Here is a 23,925-nt window from a genome sequence, read left to right on the forward strand (position 1 = left end):
AGGCAGCTGCACCCTGGTCTGACCATCAGAAAGCAAGAGACCAGAGAACTAGAAAGGCGAGGCTCACCGAGCCATTTATCTCTCCACCCTTCAATTAACCCCACATGTGTTTATCGGCTAGATTGGCACAATAAACTAACTCAGGACTTTTGCTATCACCCATAGCCTTCAGAAAACTGGGTGTTCAGAATTGAAGCTGCCTACGTGGACTAAGCCTTGTCAATGATTGATTCGATATATAATTTTGCCAGTTTTTATTATTTCCTGTTTTGTTTTCTATGTGCTTTTTTTCCCCTGTTTCATTCATTCTGTCATTGTTGTTGGGCCATTTGCCTTTTGTTTTGATTTCATATGTTTTTTGTGTATGAAACCCAGGAGAGGTAAACTTATAGAGACAACAACTGGGTTAATAGATTCAAAGGGAAATGACAGAGGAGGCTGGCGGGAAATAGGGAAACTGACAGCAAACAAGTATGAAGAAGCAGAAGGGGACTGGGACTGATTGTCATTGAACTACTGAATGTATGATATGTGAATATTATTATCTGTGAAACTTAAAAATAAAGAACCAAAAAAAGGTTTCTTCCAAGAGCACAGTGGATTCTGGAGCCAAATTGTTCTGTTTTAAATTCTGTCTGACACTTTCACTAGTTGTGTGACCTTGAACAAGTTACTTAAAATGTCTGTGCTTCCGTTTTCTTTTGTCATAGATGAAGTATCCAAATGCTAACTGGTATTATGGTTTGTGAAATAATCAAAATAAAAAAGCAAATTTCAGAACCCATCTCAGACCCACTGACTAAGAAACTGTGGAGGTTGAACCTAGAAATCTGTGTTCTACCAACAAATCCCCCAGGTGATTCTGATGGCTACTCAAAATTGAGAGCCATGAATCTACATTATAAGAGCTGTGGTGGTGTAGTGGGTTTTGAATTTGGCTGCTGGCCAGGCGGTCAGTAGTTTGAAGCCCCAACCTCTCCATGGGAGTGGGATGGGGCTATTGGTTTCCATAAAGGCTTACCGTCGAGAAGACACACTGGGGTAGGATCGCTGTAAGTTGGGAGTTGACTCAATGGCAGTGAATTTGAGGTGAGTGTTAAATATGCATAAATACCTGTAATTTTTTACCTTCAAAATACAAAACAACCACCACTGCTATGGAGCCTATTCCAATTGAGAGTGTCTTGCATTGATGGAGTGCTACTGCCCCTGTGGTTTTCTGAGGCTGTGGGCCTTTGTGGGAGTGGAGGGCCTCAGTTTCCTCCTGAGGAGTGGCTTTGAACTGCTGTCCTTGTGGTTGGCAGCCCAGTTTGTGGCCCACTGCACCACCAGAACTCCTCTCTTTCACTTCCCCAAAATAAACTCATTGCCATTGAGTCAATGGCAACTCATAGCCACCTATAGGTCAGAGCAGAACTACACCTAAAGGGCCCTTATTTAATTTGAAAGAACACAAAGGGTTAAAAATTGAAATAGGCATCTCCACATGCCATTTGTTAGAAATTCTGTTGGCACCGTGGGTTAGGCATTGGGTTGCTGACCGTGAGGTAGGTGTTTCCAATCCACAAGCCTTATTGTGGGAGAAGGCTGAGGTTGTCTGCTCCTGTAAGGATTACAGTCTCAGAAACCCATGAGTCAGCATCGAGTTGATGGTAGTGGGTGTTTTTGTTGTTGGTTGCCATTAGCATCACTTATCGATTTCTGCAAACTCATATTACCAGAACGGTAGGGGAATAGTTTAGAGAGGAATATACATGGCAGTTGCACAGCATGATGCATGGCATCACCTTCACTGAATTGTACTGGTAAAACATGTTGAGTTGTCAAAGCTTTTGCTATATTTGTTCTTGCCAAAACATAGCCTAAAGAAGAAAGCAGTTGCCTGGGGATGCAGTCATCTGAAAGCCTGCCTGAGACTGTAGATTCTGCTTCCAAAGTAGTTCACCTTCATGTGTGTCATGTTGATGCGTCTGCTATGGGGAGGATTCCGCTCATTCCACACGGGCTTTGCAGTAGGCATTTATGTCCTCAAGCATGTGACTTCCCTCAAAGCTATCCAAGAGACCAAACTGGAAGGCACCATGCCTTTTCTGACAACCTCCAAAAGGACCCAAGGCACTTGTGCAGTTTTTAATTGGGCATCCAGGTGACCCTATTCAACAGCATGAAAACCCAGAGATATTTATAGATCATTGGAAAATATCTTGGCGGATTGTCTACTACAATTAACATTTTCCTAGTGATCAGAAGGAGTAATGGGGAACAAATTCTGAGAAGATAGTTGAGAGAGGGAGAAAGAGAGAGGAAGCCAACTATACAAACTTCAAGGAAGGAGGAAGAAATGCTAGTTATTAACAGAGAGGAGTGACCATTTTTTGCAGACTGAAGGTTCGGAGGAAAATGGAACACACCTGCCTACATTGAGAAGTTAACCTTCTTAGAGCTCTGCTATTCTTATAATTAAATTAGGTCTGGGATTTGCTATTTCTGCTCTTTGACCGATAGGGATGGAAATCTCCCGATGTATGCTATGAAGTCTTCTGATGATGATTAATAATATACAGTCATTCATTTGTCTGGAGTTTCTCAAGCTCTCTAGTAACAGGCACCTAAGTCCATGGGCCTTATTATTTCCACTTCTCCCCTCACTTTCAACAGCTGGATACACTGCACCAAGCAGTGCCTCTCTGCCCCCGGGTGCCATCCTACTTTACCACCTATGGATTTTTCACTACTAACTCGTACCACAGCCTTCCTCACCTCTTGTCTTCTTTCTAAGTTCCTTGAGTGTTAACATTCACTAATTAGATTGTTTGGCAATTAGACGCTGAGACCAAAAACTAGCATTAGAAAGATACCTAAGACAGCCATGATCACGTTTGAGGGAATCAACACTGTGGGGAAGGAAAGGGACGCTGACTTTGGAGAGAAAATAACTTAGTTATAAAGTCAGTCCCACAGGGAGTTGTGAGGTGAGCTGGGAGTCTGAGTTTCTGCAAGCTTTGTGACTGAAAGTGTAAATCAACCCTAAGGAGCTGGTGACAGGGAAGAGAAGGCCATACACATATGGATTATTCCATGCCTGGAGTTGATCCACATAAACCAAAAGACAAAGAAATTAACATTATATTATTTTCATAGTATTACATACTCTTATATTATATGTGATATATTAATTTCATTTTTCTATTTCTCAAAGAAAATAAACATGGTTATGACATTTTATTGATATCTCATAATTTATCTTAAACTATAATTTTAGTCCAAAATCCCCCCCACCCACCCCACCCCCTGGCAAAAAAAAAAAGTATGAGGCAATACCTTATACAAATGTTTGATCTGGATACCTTGCACCAAGTCAGTAGGTTCCACCTCAAAATACTTGTTTTGGATTGTCTCATAAGGTTCGCTCCGGTCTTTATTCGCATTTGTATCACCAAACCAGTAAGAGCGCTAAGAAGGGAATGAAAATGTAATCAACGTGATGGCACTGTAAAATGAAGCATCTGAAAATAGGTTAACCTGTTTTGCTTTGTTTTTAACTACAATGAATTGCTAACATTTTCGTGGGGTTAAATTTTAGGGATAATTGGCTATAATTTAAATTCCTTCCCGCTCAAGTAGAAATGTTTTGAAAATGATGATGACAACATATTACAAATGTGCTTGACACAATATATGTATGTATGGTTCGTGATAAGAGTTGTAAGAGCCCCCAGTAAAGTGACTTTAAAAAAAAAAAACCCATATCATAAGAACACAGTACTCTATTAAAACCATAAAGCTGAAAGGAGGTCACAGTGAAAAGTATTGAGCACTTCTCTGACTCATATATGAGCCAGTAGCACTAATGGAAGAAATTGAGAAGAGAGCAGGATGTAACGGGTGCCTTCCACTTCTCTGTCGTTCTAACTCTAAGCTGTCTGAACAATTCAGGAAAGGAAACAGGTGGTGAGTATTCAGATGTGGGACATAACTGAAACTTTCCTTATCAACATCCCAAGACATGCTACATACTTGTTTCTTTAGGTTCTAAATTCAATCTTTGATAAAACACTGGACTGGAAAAAGAACAATTTATAAAGTTTGGGGCTGGGGGCCATAATTGACAGATTATTTATATTTATATAAAAGATGGCTTCAAAAGGTTTATGATGAATGGAATGAAAAGATAATGTACCTTTTCATGAACTTTTTGAAACCCCCATGTTGTAGTTACATAACCTGTTGTCAATTTGAGACTGAAGGTTTAACCTGTCAATCAAGTCGCAGCTTGATGACATCATGTTGGAGGTGCTAAGGAGATAAATAGCTCACTTGAGGCAGGACACACACCCATTCCCTTGGAGACATTCCTGTTGACAGAGCACATGGAACTATGCTAGACGCCAGTGCTGAGATGCTTACACCACCACTGGAACCACAAGACTTCCCATCCACTGGGCCTGTGATCTTCCTGCATTCAGCATCATTGCATGGGTTTAGTGAGTCTGAAGAGGACTTTATAGATTGGTATTGGACATATGGGCTTATGTCAGACTTATGGGCTTGATCTGGACTGGGCTGAGATGTTTTCTCAATATGCAGCTGCTCTTCTATATAAAGCTCTTTCTTATACATATGAGTGTCTATGAATTTGTTTCTCAGACTAACACACCCAATATATATATCCCACCCACTGCCATCAAATCAATTTTGATTCATAACCAACCGTATGTATAGGATTTTCAATGCTGTAAATCTTTATGAGAGTAGATAGTCTCATCTTTTTCCTCTAGAGCCACTTGTGGCTAACACACGTCTATGTGTATTAGGTATTAATTAGAGGGAAATACATTAGTATAGCTGTAGCGTAGATAAGAATTTTCTTCACCTGATTTTTTGATCCAATTATAATTCCAAGAGATTTCCATAACTATTAAAAGACAGAGTCATAAGGACTCTGGTCTCTCTACATAACAGAGGCATTATAGCTCACCATCAAGAAAAAGTTCCATGGCTTCGGCACCCCATATTGTCCAGGAAAGACCGCTTCTATATACCAGGCCACAAGGCCATATAAGAAAGCATCAAATAAAAGCATTCCTAGTATATAGACAAAGGCAAATGAATCCACTTGCGTTGCCAAAATATTATTCCATCTAATTCCAACATCTAAAATACAAGAGGACATATTTAATGTAAGTTTCTACTGAGATAAAACAGTTAAACAGGGAAGGAAAGGAAAAAGTGTGGATACATTCTAGAGAGAGCTACTGTAAACAAATACTTTCTTATTCCCTAGAATTTAGGTTGACCAAAGACAAATTGAGTATGCATCACAAAGGGCATGCTCCTCTATACCCCTAACCAAAAAAAGAATGTTATGACTGACACAACAATAACAAAATAGCAAAAGTTCAGAACAATATACTTGAAGAATAAACCAGCTTTTGGATTAAGACATGGCCCTTCTCCTCCATCCCTCCTCACACTAGCCAAATGTTCATTGGATTATGTCATTGTGGAAAAAGTAGAGATGGATGCTAAACACAGAACAAAAGTCTCAAATAAATTTTTGTAGATAATGCATGCAGGGGGAAAAAAAGAGAAAAAAATTATAAAAGTAGATGCATCCTCGCTCCCTCCACTACCACTAAACCCCAATCCTTAAGCAAAATGTACACCAGGGAGGCGATTTTGACTCATAGGACACAACCAGACCAAACAGAAGTGCTGCTCTGGTGTTCAGAGTCTGTAAGTGCTTTCCCTGCAGAGAGAAAACACTGAGAGTGTCAAACGGCTAACTTTGCAGTTAGCAGCCCAGCGTAGTCGTTAGTAAGCCCCTGTGCCACCAGGGTTTCTTCTACAACTCCAAAGCAAACGCAAACTCACTGGCATCATGCCCCTATAGGTCACAGTAGAACTGCCCCGGTGAGTTTGGGAGACTTTTAACTATTAACCACTAGCCTCCCTCCCTCAAAACTCAAGCTCACTGCCATTGGGTCAGTTCCGACTTGTAGCAACTTTATAGGACAGAGTATAACTGCCCCTTGGGGTTTCTGAGGCTCTAAATCTTTTCAGAAGTAGAACGTCTTATCTTTTACCTGCAAAGCAATTGGTGGTTTCGAACGGCTGACCTTGCTATTAGCAGCCCAATGCATAGCACACTATACCACCAGGACTCCTGACCATCAGATGCCCCCGGCCCAAAACAAACTCACTGCCATTGAGTCAATGTTGGAAAGGAGTCGGAGGAGACCCTAACAGCCTAACAGACATGTGGTACATTTTTTGTTGGAAATGTGGAAACAATCACGTTACAGGGGGCATTACACAGTCTAGGTGTTATTGGAGGGCAGTTTAGCAGTATCAAGCAATAATAACATGTTTTTAATCAAAATCCTATCAGATAGCAAATCTATACAAGGATAAGTCAAAAATTATTGCTGCAAAATCATAGACACATTTATTAAGCACAAATATGAAAATGTGAAGCCCTAATTTGTTAACATACCCTCCGTGCAGGTCTACACATGTCTAAAGGTAGTATTTCCGTCTCTCACTTTCTGAGCTGGATCAGCACACTTATTTATTTATACCAAACAAAATTAGCAGTTTGGGCATTCTCTAGAAGGACTCAAATCACGTGCCTTTTTGATATTAAATTTTGACAATAAAAGTTAAGTCTTAAGGGGCATGATCAAGAGGCCTCAGGGCAGATAGGGTCAGTTTTCCCGGGAACATTCTCACGGGATAGACCTTGCTACCCTTAAAGAATGAATAGGTGTGTTGTGATGGAAAAAAATTCCTTGGCTCAAATTTCCCGACTCTTCTTCCCAATAATGCAATGTTCAATTATCAGAACACACAATCCTAATAAACCCCAGTAATTATCCAGTGCCTTTTGAGAGAAAAGCTATCAAGATTGACACATTGGAATCCCAAAACAGTCTTAATAAACTTCTGAGCTGACCTCTTTGCCTTAATGAACTGGCTCAGCAGATTCCCTCAACGCCACCGCTTTGATTTGACCTCTACCGGAAGGCCCCCTGAATGAGCCCAAGACAAGTCCGCAGCTCCTCGGCCACCATCCACAACTTTCAGAGAGCTGTGTAAACGTGTGTTGTTTGGAACAAGCCTGTGCATGCATAAAGCGGACCCCAGTAACAATACTTTTTAAATTTACCCCGGCATCTCCTAGAGCAAAGCCAAATAATACTTACTATCCATTTCTGCCTTCACCAGCTGTTCAACTCCCATTGCCATCGCGATATTTGAGCAGAGACAGAAAGCCAGCTTCTGGAAGAGAGTCAAATCTGTATATTTTTCAGAGACGATGTTAAATGGGAAGTAGGTTACAAAGTAGAGGAATCCTCCAAGAGAAACTGCATAATTAGCTGCATATAAGAAGTTAATTATAAAGTCAATTTAAACAAGCTGTGACAATCAAAAACAGAAATTTATCTTTTTAAATTATAAGAGCACACTAAATAGACTTATGGGAAATGTGTCTATTTTGTTCTCTATCACTTCACTCAGCACATAATTAATGTCAGACACAGTAAGTATTCAAACGTTTTTTATATAAAAAAAGCTTTCTTTTTGTTGTTGTTGTTGTTATTGTTTTGTTGGTCTTGACTTCCTTTGTTGTTTTATTTGGCTTTGCCAGGGTTTTGCGCTTATTAATGTATCTGTATGTCTATCTAGATAAGATAGGCAGGATAAATAATTTGGAGATGAAAAGAATGGGACTAATGTTTCTGGGGGCATACAGGAGAAGGGGAAGTGGGAGAAATGAAGCGGGGTATTGGGGGGGAACCAACCCCAGAGACAAGGGAACAACAAGTGAACTAAAATCAATGGAAAGAAGGGTGTAGGATGCCTAGTGGGGCTTAATAAATGGCAATGCAGCAGCGAGGAATTATTAAACGCGAATGAAGACTGAACATGATGATGGGACAAGAGGAAAGTAAAAGAAAATAAAGGAAAGAACCAGGAGGCAAAGGACATTTATAGAGGTCTAAATACAGGCATTTACATATGTAAATATATATATAATGAGAGGGGAACAGAACTACGTACTCATAGTCATATGTTAAGAATTAAGGTTGCAGATAGACATTGGGCCTTGACTCAAGTACTCCTTCAACACAAGAACACTTTGTTATAACAATCAGCATTCTGTGATGCTCACCTTCCTGACACAATCACTGAAGACAAAATGGGTGCATAAGCAAATGTGGTGAAGAAAGCTGATGGTGCCCCAGCTATCAAAAGATATAGCATGTACATACACTAACTATGAATTTTAAAATTTATATTGGAGAAATCTCATATTGTATTACTCAGCTTAAGAAATGATGTTTATTACCTACACAAACCACAGCCTTATCTACTCTGAGACCAGAAGAACCAGGTGGTAGCAGCTACCATTCTGATCAAGTCTACAATGCATTGATCTTGATAGAATCAGAGAAAAAAGGTGGGACATAATTCTAATTCTTTAAAAGTCCATAATAATTAGACCTGATGGGTCCCCTGAGAATATTTCCCTGAGATGTTCTTTAAATCTTGAACCAAAGTTATCCACCGAGTTTATCCTTTAGCTAAATTATATATATTCTCTAGCTGGTCAACAATTACTTACTCTAAAGCAAAGATAAGAAGTCAAGGGGCGGGGAAGCTAGATAGTATACTAGAACTAGGATAGAATTAATGAAAATGCTGACACATTATGAAAAATGTAAGCAATGTCACTAAACAATGTGTCTCCCCATCATGGAGTTGTTTTCAACTCATAATGACCCTATATAAGGTTGCTGGGGATTTATAAATCTTTACAGAAACAGACAGCCTTGTCTTTCTCCCACAGAGAGGCTGATGGATTTGAGCCACCGACCTTGCAATTAGCAGTCCAACCTTTAACCAACAGGGCAACCAGGGTTCCTTACGTTTTTGAACAATACGTTTTGAACAATATTGTCATCAAGTCAATGCTGACTCATAGAGAACCCACGAGAGTAAAAGGTCCAGTCTTTCTCTCTCAGAGCTGCTGGTGGTTTCGAACTGCCAACCATGAGGATCGCAGTCCAACATGTAACCACTAAGCCACCATGGCCTTTCTGAACAATTTACATTGACATTGTTAAATGAAAACTTAATTATTTCCCAGGTTTATCCACAAGTAATTTACATATCTTAAAATTCAATAGTTCAATCACTCAATCAAATCACAGAGAACTGCACAATGACCCCCGCATCAATTTTAGAGCATTCCCCATCTCCCATGGTCAGATTGCCTTTAAGAAGACTCATGCAATAACACTAGCAAGTATTGTGAAAACGTGTTTTGCTGTGCAAATTTTCCTGGAAACTTAATAATATAATGTTTCAAAAAGAGATTGCTAATTTTATATTACCATTGGCATATTTTAAAAATACCTAGATCATGTTTCCGAACACTTGAGGTTCAATCTATGTCATGATACTGGAGAGGGGGTGAGATATATGAATAACTATACAAAATAAAACTGAAGGAAAGAAAAAGGATGTGGTTTGATGTTTTAAGAGTTCTACAAACATGACTGAGAGATCACTGAAAAGAAAATTCTTCTCAAGAGACCCACTAATCTTATCATAAGTTAAAATTCAGCATCCTAATTAAAATTGTTTATCATGAAGTTCAACAGATATTATTCTACTATTAAAAGTAACCCTTGCTTTCTCTCTCGATGTCACCACAAACTAGATAATGTATGTCTGTGCCTTTTTATTTTTACCATTAAAATTCAAAAGAGAATAAGAGGATTTAAATTGGTGGCAAAAATACAGATAGTTCTTTTAGGAAACGTCGTGATAAAGAAAGGAAATCGGACAGTCACTAAAGAAAGGATTGGGGTTACTAAAATGAAGTCTACGGTGGGAGAATTAATGGTATATTCCAGTGGTAGAAAAGATGATTCAGTTGAGAAAGAGATTCTGTAGAGGAGAGAGAACTGGAGAAAGTATGTCTTTGAATAGGTGTGAACCTATTGGATATACCCAATGTATAAAGAGTTTGGCTTTATATACAAGAATGAAAAAGTCAAGTGTGTGAGCATAAACCCAACTATGTAGGTAGGTAGATAGAAGTTGAAGAAGGATTTGTGATATTTCCATTTTCCTCATTAAAGTAGGAAACCAACTGCGAATGAAGATAAACAGACAATTTTAGGGGGGCTGAGGCGCGAGATATTCGTGTAGGTGAGTGAAAGAGTGATAGAAAACACCTAGTACCCAGGAGGAGGAGAGGAAGGAGGAGAACCGAACTTGACCTATAGTCACCTGGTGAAAGAGGAAGAGTTTCTGCTTTGCTTAGGGTGCATTGAGTTCATTCTAATGGCGATGGAACAGATTGGACAGGGATATCAATAATGGTTGCACAACACAAAGAGTATAATCAACAGCACTGAATTATACCAAAAAAGTTACATGAATGACAATTACTATGGAGAAATAGAAAATGCTCTAAAATTGATTATGGTAAAGATTGCACAATTCTTCTTGATATGGTCGAACTATTAAATTGTGTGATATGTGGATGAAGTGTCGATAAAACTGTTAAACAAAAAGAGAGAGTGATGAGATAAGACTTTGTAATGGGCATGGTTATATTGTTTTTTCCCAAAACCTAAATCATTATTTTAAAAATGCACACAGAATCAATGGGGAGTTAAATTTAACTATGGCAATATATCAAATAAACTCGGTAACATCACATCAAAATATGTAAGGCAAAAATTCTCAGAATTTTTAGGAGAAAATGCATACATCTACAATCATAGGAGATCTAAATATAGCTCTCTCAGCAACTTTTGGGAGGAGTAGAAAAAATCAGTAAGGTTGTAAAAAACTGAGCAACATTAAACCTGGCCTAATAGTCATACACAGATTACTATACTAATCAACCTGATAATGAACATTTACTGCAAGCATACATAGAGTATTTGTTTTTAAACTGGACAGAAGCTAAGAGATACAATCCATGCAAATTTCAAAGGAATTAAATTAATTTGGAAAACAAAATATATCTAGAAAAGCACAAAATGTTACAAAATTAAAATAAACACTTTACATTCTAAAGTTAAGAAAGTAATCCTAAGAAAAAACCCAAAATAGTTTCATGAAATAAAACAGCAACATTTTACTAATCAATATTTGAGGTATCTGTCTAACTTTAATTTATTAAAAGAAATCCTGAAATTAATAAGTCAATTGTTCATTATCAGAATTTAGGAGAAAAAGCAAGTAAGAACAAATGAAGTTTATGGAAGGAATTAATAAAAGGAAAGTATAAATTAGCAAAGTACATATAAAGAATATATAATCACAGGTAATCCGCCCCCAGGACCCCCCCAAAAGTTGATTTTCTCAAAATACTCATAAAACCAACCAGTTAAGAATCCGATCAAGGAGGGGAATAAAAGAGATAACACAATAGCCAATGTAAGGAATAAAGTAAGACCTATCATTATAGATACAATAGAAATACAAAAATGTAGAAAGTCATATTAAATGATATATATTTATTTTACTAATAAATCTGAAAACTTAGTAAGAGGATACATTTTACAACACAATTTAACTGACTGAAGAAATAGAAAAATAATTGTTCTCTGACCATTAAAAAAATTGAATTAGTAATTAAATTTTTCCCAACAGCTTTATAAGCAGATGTCAAAGAAATAATTATTGAAATTTGGAACTAAACTTTCCATACAACAGAAAAGGCTTTATTTCCTTGTTATTTTATGAAGCTTGCATAACTCCTTCCAGAACCCGCCACCTGCTCCCAGACTTCCTTCTGGGCCCAATCACCCTGATGTAAGTGCGCATCCCTCTGAACCAGCCAGAACTGTTTCCGGATAACGTGTCCCAACCCCAGAAAACATCTAGGCCAACAGGAACTTTGCCTGAGACTGGTGCTTCCCTCCCCTCCCCCGTCCTGAACACCTCCCCCCACCCCACCCCCCAGTGAGCGGCTTGGTGGCAGCGATAGCTGCCCCATACTGAGTGTCCTGCCCCACACAGATTTCTTCTCTCCCGATCACCCTCCCTTTCTCCTTTCTTAGGATTTCCCCCTGGTTTTTAGCCTTTATTTCTCTGCTGTAGTTTGTTCCTTCTTCTCTTCTGATTCTCTTTTCTTTTTCCTCCTTCTCAGCTTTTGTTCATGGTGTTGTCTTTCTTTTGTCTTCCTTTTTATTTTCCTTTCCTTTTTTTCTTTTCTTTATATTTATATTAAAGTCTTTTATTCGGGCTGTTTTTAATCACGTTTTAATCTACTTTTTTCCTGTATTATTTTCACTTTAGGCAATTGATTTTGATTTTTTTTCTCTTGTATTTATGTGTGTTTGTTTTTTTAAGGTATTTTTTTTCTTGTCCTACCCAATACAGAGCAACTGTGCCCCACATGACCCAATCACACCTGTGCCTCCTTGCAACCCCACTGACTGGGCAAGCGCCACTCCTCACTCCTAGTCAAACCCAAACCAAAGTTGTGTCACCTACCTTTCCCGGGGGGTTGTCAAGTGTTCCTTCATTTTGTTCTTCAGATAGTGTATCTTCCCAGATTATTAGCTCAAAATACATACTGAATAAGTATGGTAAAAAGATATAAGCCTAACATAGGCCTCTCCTGATTTTAAACCACACAGTATCCCCCTGTTCCATTCAAATGCAACCCCTGGGTCTTTGTACTGGTTCTGAAAGAGCACACTTAAGTGTTCTATCATTCTCATTTAGTACACTGCTGAGTTAGTTAATTGTGCCAGCCTGGCCAATAATCACATGTGGGGCTGGTTGAAAGGCGGAGGGATAAATAGGTAGTGAAGCCTCGCCTTTCTAGTTCTCGGGTCTGTTTTGTGATGGTTGCACCAGGTGCAGCTGCCTTAGCAGTTCCCTGCTTCAGCTTGCAAGAATGACTTCCTACAAGACATCCCCAAGGAGAAGCTACATGGACCTATCCTGATGCAGCCCTGCTAGTGCTGAGATGCTTGTTCGTTCACTGACTCAGCTTTCCTCCTGCAGCCGGCATCATTGCCTCTGTTTTGTGAGGTGAAGGACTTTGTGGACTGGTGTTGGGTTAGTGGGTTAATGTTGGACTTGTGGGCTTGGGCAGCATTGGGTTGGGATGTTTTCGTGATGCACATTTTCTTTACATAAAACTCTCTCTTATACATGAGTTGCTGTGGATTTGTTTCTCCAAAGTACCTAGACTAATACAACTGCCATCCGTACTTTATTATGGCTCACACTGTCAAACACCATTACATAGTCAGTAATGCACAAGTAAACATCTGAACGTCGTTGTGATACTCTCTGCTTTCAGCCAAGATCCGCCTGGTATCAGCGATGAAATCCCTCTTTCCAAGTCTTCTGAGACTTGCTTGACTGTCTATGTACTGCTGCAATCTTTTTTGGATTATCTTCATTAAGGTTAATTGTATGTGATATTAATGACAAACTCAACAAGCAAACAAAATGCCATCAAATCTAGAGATCTCCTTTAGGCAGAAAAGGACTGTAAATCTTTGCGTGATAAACAATCTTATCGTTCTCCCACAAAGCAGCTGGTGGATTTGAACTGCCAATCTTACACTTAGCATCCAGCGCCCCAATAAAAACTGATATTGTTTGATTAAAAGAGATTCATATATGTGCCCATTATGAATAAATATGATCTAACAGAATGTAGTAATTATTGATATTAATGATATTTGACAATTTTCTCTTTCTGTTGGATCAGTTTTCAATGTAATAGGTCAATTCCAGTTGGTTAGACAAGGAGCCCACTTCCAAATCTTGGTCTAGATGAATGAGTGCTTCCAGTGTGGTAGTCACTTTTGGAAATATCTCAGTTGATATTCTAGAGCCTATTCTTGGACCTTTGTTTGTTATCAAAGCCTACACAGAGCAACTTAGACTTCTTCCTTAGTACCATCAACTATTTATTATATACTACTTCTTGAAATGGATGAATATCAACCACAGTGCTTTTGCACGGTGACTGTATATTTCCTTCCCCTTCTTTCGATGCTTCCTCCATTATTTATCTTTTTTGCCTATAAAATGCTTCAATATTGAAACATGAGGCTTGAATTTTTCTTTGGTTCTTTCAACTTGAGAAATGCCAATTATGTTCTTTTTCTGTTTTACAATAATACCAGGTCTTGGCACATGCATGATACTATTTCACGTTGTCTACCAGCCCTTTGGCATCTTCTTTTCGTCTCTTTTAGTTCATCATTTCCGCAGTTCATTTTAGCTTCTCTCCATTCAACACATTACGCAGCCTCAAAACCAAGGAAAGAACGGAAATGAGCTCAACAAAAAGGGTACAAGAATTATTCACTCAAAAGTAAAGAAAATTTGTTGAAAAAGAATTAGGAATACTTAGATAAGTGGAAAGACTCCATGTTCATGAATGGGAAAGCTTAAATGAACATTGCTAAGATCTCAGTACTATCCAAAGCAAACTATAGATTTAAAATTATTCCTATCAAAATTTCTATAAGCATACTTTTTACAGAAATGGAAAAATCAGCTCTCATATTCTTGAGGACTTACAAGGAGTCCTGACTAACCAGAACAATCTTGTTGGATTGATCACATTCGCTTTTTCAAAGTTACATTGTGAAAATAATCAAAACGGAATGGTACTGACATAGGATAGGCATATAGAACAAGTCAATAGAATTTAGAGTCTAGTGGGAGAGAAAAAAACCAGTATAATTTGCAATAGCCAAACAAAAGATGAAATACTTAGAAATAAACTAAACCAGTGAAATGAAAATAAGAGAAAGAACATTAGAGAACCCTACTATAAGAAACCAAGAGATCTATATACAGAAAAGGATAAGAACACTTAACATTGTGAAAAATCTCAATACTACCCAAACAATCTATAAATGCAATGAAATTCTGATATAGATCCCAACTCCATTCTTTAAAGCAGTGGGAAAATTCACTGCTAGTTTTTAGGAGAGAGGAGAGACCCAGGATTATGCAAAGAGCTTAAGAAGAAGGGAAAAAAATAAGAAGCCTCTCACTATCCAACCTTAAAACATATCACATAACCACAGCAGTTAAAACAGCCTAGTACTGATACAATGTGACGTATGCAAGCCAATGGAACAGAATTTTTAAAATTCAGAAATAAATTCAACCACTTATAGAAGACTGGTCTTTAACAAAGGGCCCCAAACTATTAAATGGGATAGAGATAGTCTCTTCAACCAATGGTGCTAACAAAACTGGATCTCCATCTGCAGAAGACTGAAACAGAATTCAGACCTCACCCTATGTACAAAAACAAATTCAACATAGATCAAAGACCTAAATGTAAATCTCAGCGCTATGAAGGTAATCAATGAGAGAATAGGGACAAACTTAAGGGCTCTATTTCAAGGCACAGACATACTATCAAACATAATGAAGAAAGCAAACATAGTAGAAGATAAATGAGAAGATTGGGCCTACTAAAAATAAGACACTTAGGTGCATCAAAAGAGTAGAAAGGGAACCCACAGCCTGGGGGGGAAATCTTTAGCAATGACACAACAATCAAGAGACTAATCTCTAAAATTTATAGAGAACTGCAATATCTAAAGAGGAAAATACGTAATAATGATAATTCGTTAAAAAGTGGGCAAAGGACATGAGCAGATAGCTCGCCAATAACCACATCCAAATGACTAACAAACATGAAAATAAATGCTCATAAACATGAGAAAAAAATTCTCACAATCATTAGCCATCTGGGAGATGCAAATCAAAACAACTAGATATTCCCTTACTTAGACGATGTGTTTTAGAGTACAAAGGAGACCTCGATCTAAAATAGAATTTAAGGTGGACATTTATTAAGCCAAACAGGGCAAAGACAAACACACATCATCCAGATGAGGGACAACATCAGCATTAAGTCATCCAGGTGTTTGCTGAGATAGAGAGCTTTAAAAAAAGATATAGAGGGCAAAAGCATGACTGGTGACAAATTAATACATAACAGACACAAGTCAGACTGCACTAGCCAGACAACAGTAGGGAACAGAACATGCACATTACATTAGACAGAGAGTTGACAAGCTGGGTCCAAGGCCCTCTGACTACAGCAATCATGGCATGACTGACTGGGCGTGACTCCTGGCTATTCAACTCCCAATACCATCCTCAGTAAAGTGATCCCCATGTATGACACACTCAGGCAAGCCCCTAAGGAAGACTCCCTGGCCTGGTTGGAGTGAAGTGCACTCTGTCTGAGGGCAGGACTATCACATCCTGGTCCATGGTCAGAAGGACTTGAGGGGAGGCTTAATCCATGGGAGGACTCTACAAATAGATTTGGGACTTTCACTGTTATCCATAATTGTCTGCAAAAAGAGTGCAGGGAATTTAAATTCTAATACAAATAGCAGCACAATAAAAACAGTAAATGCTGGAGAGGATGTGGAGTTTATAACCCTCATACATTGATGGTTGGTCTGTAAAAATGTACAACCATTGTGGAAAGTAGTATGGTGCTACCTCAAACAACTGAGATTAGAAATTCCATATGAGCTAATGATAGCTCTACTGCATCTATATGCTAAAGAGTTAAGAACTATAGCATAAACAGACATATACACACCCATGTTCACAATAGCAAGCAGATGGAAACAACCTAGATGCCCATCAGTACGAGAAACACCCATGTTCACAATAGCAAGCAGATGGAAACAACCTAGATGCCCATCAGTACGAGAATGGATAAAAAAGTCTGCTACAGACACACAATGCCCCACTAAAAACAGTGATGAAACCATGAAGCACGTCATGGCCCACAGGGACGTGAAGAACATTGTGCTGAGGGAAGTTAGCCAGACACAAAGGACAAATATTGTATGAGACCAGGGTTGTAAGGAACAGAAAACTAAACAAAGGAAGATAAGGACTTTCATACCAAAGGGGACAGACTTTGGTGTTTGCCAGTGGGGGGAGGGAAAAGGAAGGGAGATAACACAATAGACTGACAGTTGACAAGTGTCAACTTGGATGAAGTGAAAGACAGTGGTCCACAAGAGGGAGAAGAGGAATCAAGGAACTGAGGAGGGGTAAGCTACTGGGGTGGGTGGGGTTTAAACCATCGAATACAAAGTTGATGATCTAAAATATAAATCCCCACCTAATTTACAATTTTAACAAAAGGTTTCAAAAATTTGTATATGAATTTCACAGGAGCACACTATCACTAATAATCAAAGCGTAGAGATAACTCAAACGCTATCAACCGATAAATGAATTTAAAAATGTTTACGATGGAATCTTTTCTCAGTCATAACAAGTAATGCTAAAACATTGATGAACCATGAAAACATACACTAAGTGGAAAAATCCAGAAACAAAAGGCCACATATGATTCTCTTTGTATGAAATGTCCTTATAGGTAAATCTATATATAAAATAATCATAAGGGCTGCTAGGAAGACAGCCTACGAGAGCTACTTAATATGTAGTTTTGGAGGGGAGTGATGAAAGTGTGTTTAAATCAAATAGGGATAATGATCGAATAATATCGTGAATGTCCTTAACGCCACTGGCTTGTACATTTGCCGTTTTTGTTGTTAGGTGCCATTCAGTTGCTTCCAACTCACAGTGACACGATGCACAACAGAATGAAACAGTGCCCAGTTCGCCACCATGCTCACATTTTTATGTTTGAGCCCCTCTTAGGATCACTCTATCAATCCATCTCATTGAGTCTTCCTATTTTTCACTGACTCCCTCATTTACCAAGCATAGTATCTTTGAGGGACTACTTCCTCCTGATAGCATGACCTAAGCTCATGAGATTAAGACTCAGCATAAAGCTTCTAAGGCGCATTCAGGGTGAACTTCTACCAAGAAGTATTTGTTCATTCTCCTTGGAACCCATGGTATATTCGGTCTTCTCCATCAAAACCGTAATTCAACTATGCCAATTCTTCTGTGATCTGCCTTATTCGTTGTCCAGCTTTCACATGCATAGGAGGTGATTGAAAATAACCAGGGCTTTGTCAGTCTCATTTTAATATTCAAAGTGACATATTGCCTCTTCAACTCTTTAAGGAGATACTTTGCAGCACATTTACTTACATGCATTAAGCTGTCTGGTTTCTTGACTGCTGTTTCCATGAGCACTTGATTGTGGATTCAAATAAAATGAAATCCTTGACCATTTCAATCTTTTCACGCATTTTCAGGTTGTGATGCTGCAGTTAGTTCAGTTGTGAGGATTAAAAAAAAAAATTTTTTTTTACACTGAGGTGTAATCCTTCCAAGTCCTGTGATCTTCAACAGCAAAAGCAAGCAGAGTGAGTCATCTGCATATCCCGGGTTATGAATGAGTCTTGCTCCAATTTCAACGCCATGCTCTCCTCCATTCAGTCCACCTTCTCGGATTACCGAGTCAGCATACAGATTGAATAATATACAATTGATACATATTTCCTGATTTTTCTGGCAGCTACCTGTCCATGTACTGTGGCAATCACTTTTGAATGATCCTCAGCAGAATTGTGCTTGCATATGATATGAATGGCATTCTTTAATCATTTCCATAGTCCATGGTGTCACCTTTCTTTGGAATAGGCACCACCAATTCTACCATCGAGTTGGACAGTTAGCTACCTTTCCAATTTCTCGGCACAGGGAGAGTAACAGCAATGCATCAGTGTGTTGAAATGTTTCCATTCGTAGTCCATCATTTCCTGGGGTCTTTTATTTTACTTCTCTGCCTTCTGTGGTCCCCGTGGTGGTTAGATTTTATGTCAAGTTGAAGGGACCTCTGTGCAGGTAGGAGTGGACTCCAACCTGTCAGTCAGGTCATACCCTGGTGATGTCTCCTTGAGAGTGTGGTCTTTTCTATAAGAAAGAAAGTGAGGATGAGACTGGCCCTTTGCATTGCTGGGACTTCCCAGAAATTCTGTGTGTCTCCAGGGGCGGCGCCATGGGGGCTGCCTGCCCGGAGAGCTGTTAACTCCCTGCCACGTTTCCACTGATGTTGGTTCCATGTAACTCTGCACCTACTGGCCTGAGATCTCCTGATTCCTGCCTCACCTTCCTGCATTATTGGCCTCCAGCTACATGCATTGGAAGAGGGCCTTGGCTACCACGGGACCCAAGGACTTGAGTTGGACTTGGCTGAGATGTCTTCTTGATATAAAATTGCTTCCCAATATAAAGTTCCTTCTTCTGCATATGCCCATCCTTGGTTTTACTTCTCTAGAGAACCAACCTAGTACTCTCCCAAATATAATAATCTTTCAAACAAGATACTTATTAGACACTGAGAATCTTTCCTAGAACAAGTGTTAGACTCACCTTTGTTGAAAAATGTGCTAACCATGAAGCTGAAGAAGATTGAGGAGGTGGCAAAACACAGCAAAAAGACAAAGATGAGCGAGTGGTCGCTGTGTTGCAGAATGGAAGAAGGCTCAATCTAGCAAAATAACCAGGACACTCGGTTAGTCCTATTTGAAGTGATATTGCAGCAAAACAAAAGAGGAAAAGTGAAATATTCTTAAATATCTGTCAAATATAGTCCTAGTGAGACTGGCGACATTTACCGTAAGAATGACAATTCATTTTTTACAGAACTAAACAAACAATTGTTTTCCTATAGAATTTTTACCATCTAAATGTACCGTTTTGGTCACTGAGAATAAGCAGCTTCTGAATTTCCCCATTTTAATTCCCAGGAACCCTGCGTCCTAGTCATCCCATAACAGATTTCTGTTTTCTTCTGGAAATGTAGCAAATTAGACACTTGCCTTGGAAAAAAATATGATGCATAGGCAGAGGGTGACAATTAAATACAAAATGAAGAATGTGATGAAATAGGCACCCCAGAGCATCCAATTACTGAGTCCTATCATGAGCTGGTATTCCTGTGGAAGAGTTGACACAAAGCAAAGAACATATCAAACAGTGTCCTTATAAAGTGTGCTACAATTTTAAAATGCAGTCATACTAATTATCTAATTTTATTTCCACAAAAGAAAAAATAGTTAAATAAGAGCTATGTTCATCTTCTAGAGGAAGAAAACAAGGTCCCGAATATCAAGTAATTTGATTAAAAATCTTCAGCTAGTGAATTCTAGTGCCATCCCATGAACAAGTACACCTGGCTCTGCACCCTCCTCACAGCTGTTCTTAGGCCTGCGTTCACTGTTGCAGCCACTGGGTCAATCCGTCTCATGGAGGGCCTTCCTCTTTTCTGGCTTCCCCTCCACTTTACCCAGCATGCTGTCTTTTTCCCAGGACGGGTCTTTCCTGATAACATGTCCAAAGACGGTGAGATGAAGTCTTACTATCCTGGTTTCTAAGGAGCATTCTGCCTGTACTTCTCCCAAGACATGTGTTTGCTCTTTTGGCAGTGCATGGCACTTTCATTATTTCCCCCAGCACCATAGTTCAAATGCATAGATTCTTCTACCATCATCCCCATGCAGTGGTCAACTTTCACATGCATATGAGGTGATTGACAATACCATGGGTTAGGTCAGGCGTACCTTAGTCCTCAATGAAATATCTTTGCTTCTCAGAACTTTAAAGGGGTCTTTTGCAGCAGAATAACCCAAAGCATTGCATCATTTGGTCTCTTGATTGCTGCTTCCATGAGCATTGATTGGGGACCCAAGAAAGACTGAATTCTCATAACGTATGAGCCCAGAAATCATTTTACTAGTACTTTACCTGATATTATTCAGGCATTAAAAACACATATAAGTATAAGACACATAAATCAATGTCCTTTTCTTTTCAAAATGTCATCTTCCAAGAATTATTTAGGAACTATATCTTAATTCAATTATAGAAGAGAAGCAAATACTGAAATCAGGATAAAATATAATGAGATTTAAATGTTACAATGCTTTAGCTTCATATTGATGAGCTATACATGTTGTTTACAAGTAGTTCTTTATAGACATATATGGTATTTTCATACTTTATAAACATGTGGCATTTTAACAAACAAGCATTAAAAGAGGTTAGTTAACAATATAATTTTTAAGACCAGTATGAGAAATTAAATGAATAGTATAAATTTTAGGAGCTATTTACATTTTAATTGAATTTTAGTGACAAATCAATATTATGTTCTGTGACTTAAATATACTTGAAGGCACAGAAAAGGTACTTAATAGACGTCCGTTGATTAAAACTACAACGATGTTTTTAAGGTGAACCAGAGAGATACAAACCATAGATGCATGAATAGATTTGGGGCATGCACTCAATTCTAGCCCCAATCTAAAAACAATTAGTTCCTATGACATGGCCCTGCTTGGTGGTTGACCACTTAAAGAGATCACTGAAGATACGGGTGAAATAGCCAAGTGTGGAGAAGAAACTAGATGATATCTGGCTACAGAAAGAAGAGTGTCTGGATCGTAAAGGCTTGTTTTCAAACGAGCAGCCCATCTAAGCGAGAAGTCATCTAAGTTCACATGGAAGAAGCACAAGAGGAAGTGTGATCCAAGGATTGTAAATAATATAATCCTAATTTAAAGGAGGGAATGGCATCAGAGTTTAACTTGTGAACAACTGGTTTGCAGAAGGTTACGGATGACAGTGGAAGCTCAAAATCCATTTGTAGGCTCCATGCATAGATTTAGCCTCTAGTAGATCCCTTCTGATCATAGTTGAGGGATGTGAATAGCCCTGTTATCATACAGAGCATTGAAAAATTGATTATGGCTGATGTACTTGGGTCAAAATGTAATATCATTTGATCTCCCTTTTGACCCATTTTAAAGCTGTTTCAGCTTTTCAAAAAGAAAAATTAAGGGAAATACTAAAGGACTAAGTCCCTGGTGAATCCCCACTGACCATGGGCCAGAGATGTGAATACCTTGTTAACATGCACTGGAAAGTGGATTGTTGCAGATGCTGTTAGATTAAAATTTATCACCCTAGCATTTGATCTTTTTTATGATCCACCTAATTTTGTTCTATTTTTAAGAATATGTTCTGCTTTCTTTTCATTTGAGATTTTTATCTGTTTTACTTTGTTATTCTTGTTTATAATGTGTTTCTGTATATGAAATCCAGGATAGGAGCATCTATAGAGGCAGTAATTGGATGAATGGTTTCTTGGTAAGGCAGGGGAGGCTGGGTGGAAATGGGTAGCTAATAACAATGAGTACATGAATGAAGAAAATATTCTTAAACTGATTGTACCCCTCTTCTTGATGTGATTGAAATATTAATTGTATGATATGTGAATCACATGCCAATTAGACTATTGAAAAAATACATGATCATTGAATGAGCAAATGAATTAATGTGAGACTTGAGAGATTTTAAAAATGGTTTGAGATCTGTTTTATTATATATCAGGGACAAAAATAGGAAGATATCAGTTTTGGTTCTTTTAAAAAAAGTTTCCTAGGGATCAGTCCTATAACGTTATTTCATAAAAAAACAAAATGACAGTATTCTTAATATAAATATAAGACAAATACACTGACAACTTCAAGTAGTGATTGCAAGAATGGAAAGAAGCCCTCGACAGATGACAAGGCAGTCCAAGAGTAGGAGTCAGAGAACTTACTAAAGCTAAGATGCCAATCCCCACAACTTGATACACGGATCTAATACTGATTCTTATCAAAAGCTCTGCTTACTATTTTATATTAAGAAAATCATAAAATTCATACAGAAATGAAAAAAATTCAGCATATAGACAAAATCAATCTTGAAAAGGAACAAAGTTGAAAAGTTTACACAATCCTATTCCAAAATGTGAAATAAAACTTAAGCAAGGCCGCATGGCATTCACAAAAGTACAGGCATATGGAGAGAGGAACAAAATTGGGAGCAAAGACACAAATGTTGTGTTTATAGTCAAAGGACATTCTATAGGGGTGCCAATAAACGTCAACAGAAAACTCGTTTCAACAATTGGAGGGGGCTTGACCATCCCTAAAATAATAATAATAATAATTTGGGTCCCTACCTCACATACACACCAAAAAGGCCAGAGTAGAAGGTCCAGTCTTCCTCTCCCTCGGATCTGCTGGTGGTTTTGAACTCCCACCTGTGCAGATCACAGCCCCACTAATAACCACTGCACCACCAGGGCTTCTTGATTTAAAAGTTCGCATGTCCAGGACTTCCAGACATTGGCATTTGTTGGATGTCCTTTCCCTTAAGATTGGCTGGCATTCGTTATTGAATCCAGCATATAATAAATGTTATGACAAATGCATTTAAAATTTTTCAAATTGCTCCCACATGTAGTATTTTTACTTTAGCAGCTAAGTAAATTGATTTCACCAAGTCACACAGACTCACAGTGTGGTTAGTAAAGCCTCAGTTGCTAGCTGCTTTCAATTTTTCCATATATTCATAGTTTAGAATTCAGTGAAGTATACTGAGATTATACACAGAATTAACCATTCCCCTTTTCTGATCTCTCCTTCCTGGACTTCCTTCTCTATTCTCCAGTGGCCTCGGATATCACAGAGCTCTTAAACCTAGTTCATTTAGTCAATATGATGGTAACTTCTCCTATAACCGCTGTACATCTCCTTACATCACTATTGCTGCCATCTGGCTGTAGTCTGTGTTAAAAAAAAAAAAAGAAGTTGGGGGTAAAAGTGGACTTCACTCACTCCATTCTGGTCTCATGTTGCAAGGTTTGACTTCTTGCCCATGACCGACTACATCAGCCATCCTGAGTTCAAAGTACTGTCTTTCAACATAGTCTAATTTGGGGGTTCCAGAACCTGAAAGTCCTTCTGGAAACATCTTCAGGCATGTATCTAGGATAAATCTGGAGCTCAATTCATGTGTTTCCCTAATCTCTTATTTCTCACTATCGAGTTGATTTCAACTCATAACAGGTATACAGGACAGAGTAGAACTGCCCCCTTTGGGTTT

General features: G+C 38.5%; 1 protein-coding gene across 1 annotated transcript in view; it reads right to left on the reverse strand.

Annotated features, from left to right (window-relative positions):
• Nucleotides 1–23,925, reverse strand: part of LOC101660369 (phospholipid-transporting ATPase ABCA3-like) — a 199,696-nt gene that overhangs the window by 94,008 nt on the left and 81,763 nt on the right. The window contains exons 7-10 of the mRNA XM_045285080.1: nt 19,360–19,477; nt 7,206–7,379; nt 4,979–5,154; nt 3,322–3,453 (exon numbers count right to left, since the gene is read on the reverse strand). Of these exons, the coding sequence (XP_045141015.1) occupies nt 3,322–3,453; nt 4,979–5,154; nt 7,206–7,379; nt 19,360–19,477 (600 nt within the window). The remainder of the gene's footprint in view (nt 1–3,321; nt 3,454–4,978; nt 5,155–7,205; nt 7,380–19,359; nt 19,478–23,925) is intronic.

The sequence above is a fragment of the Echinops telfairi genome, unplaced genomic scaffold, assembly GCF_000313985.2.
Source record: "Echinops telfairi isolate 266 unplaced genomic scaffold, ASM31398v2 ScPeMD7_5;HRSCAF=22, whole genome shotgun sequence".
Taxonomy (NCBI): Eukaryota; Metazoa; Chordata; class Mammalia; order Afrosoricida; family Tenrecidae; genus Echinops; species Echinops telfairi.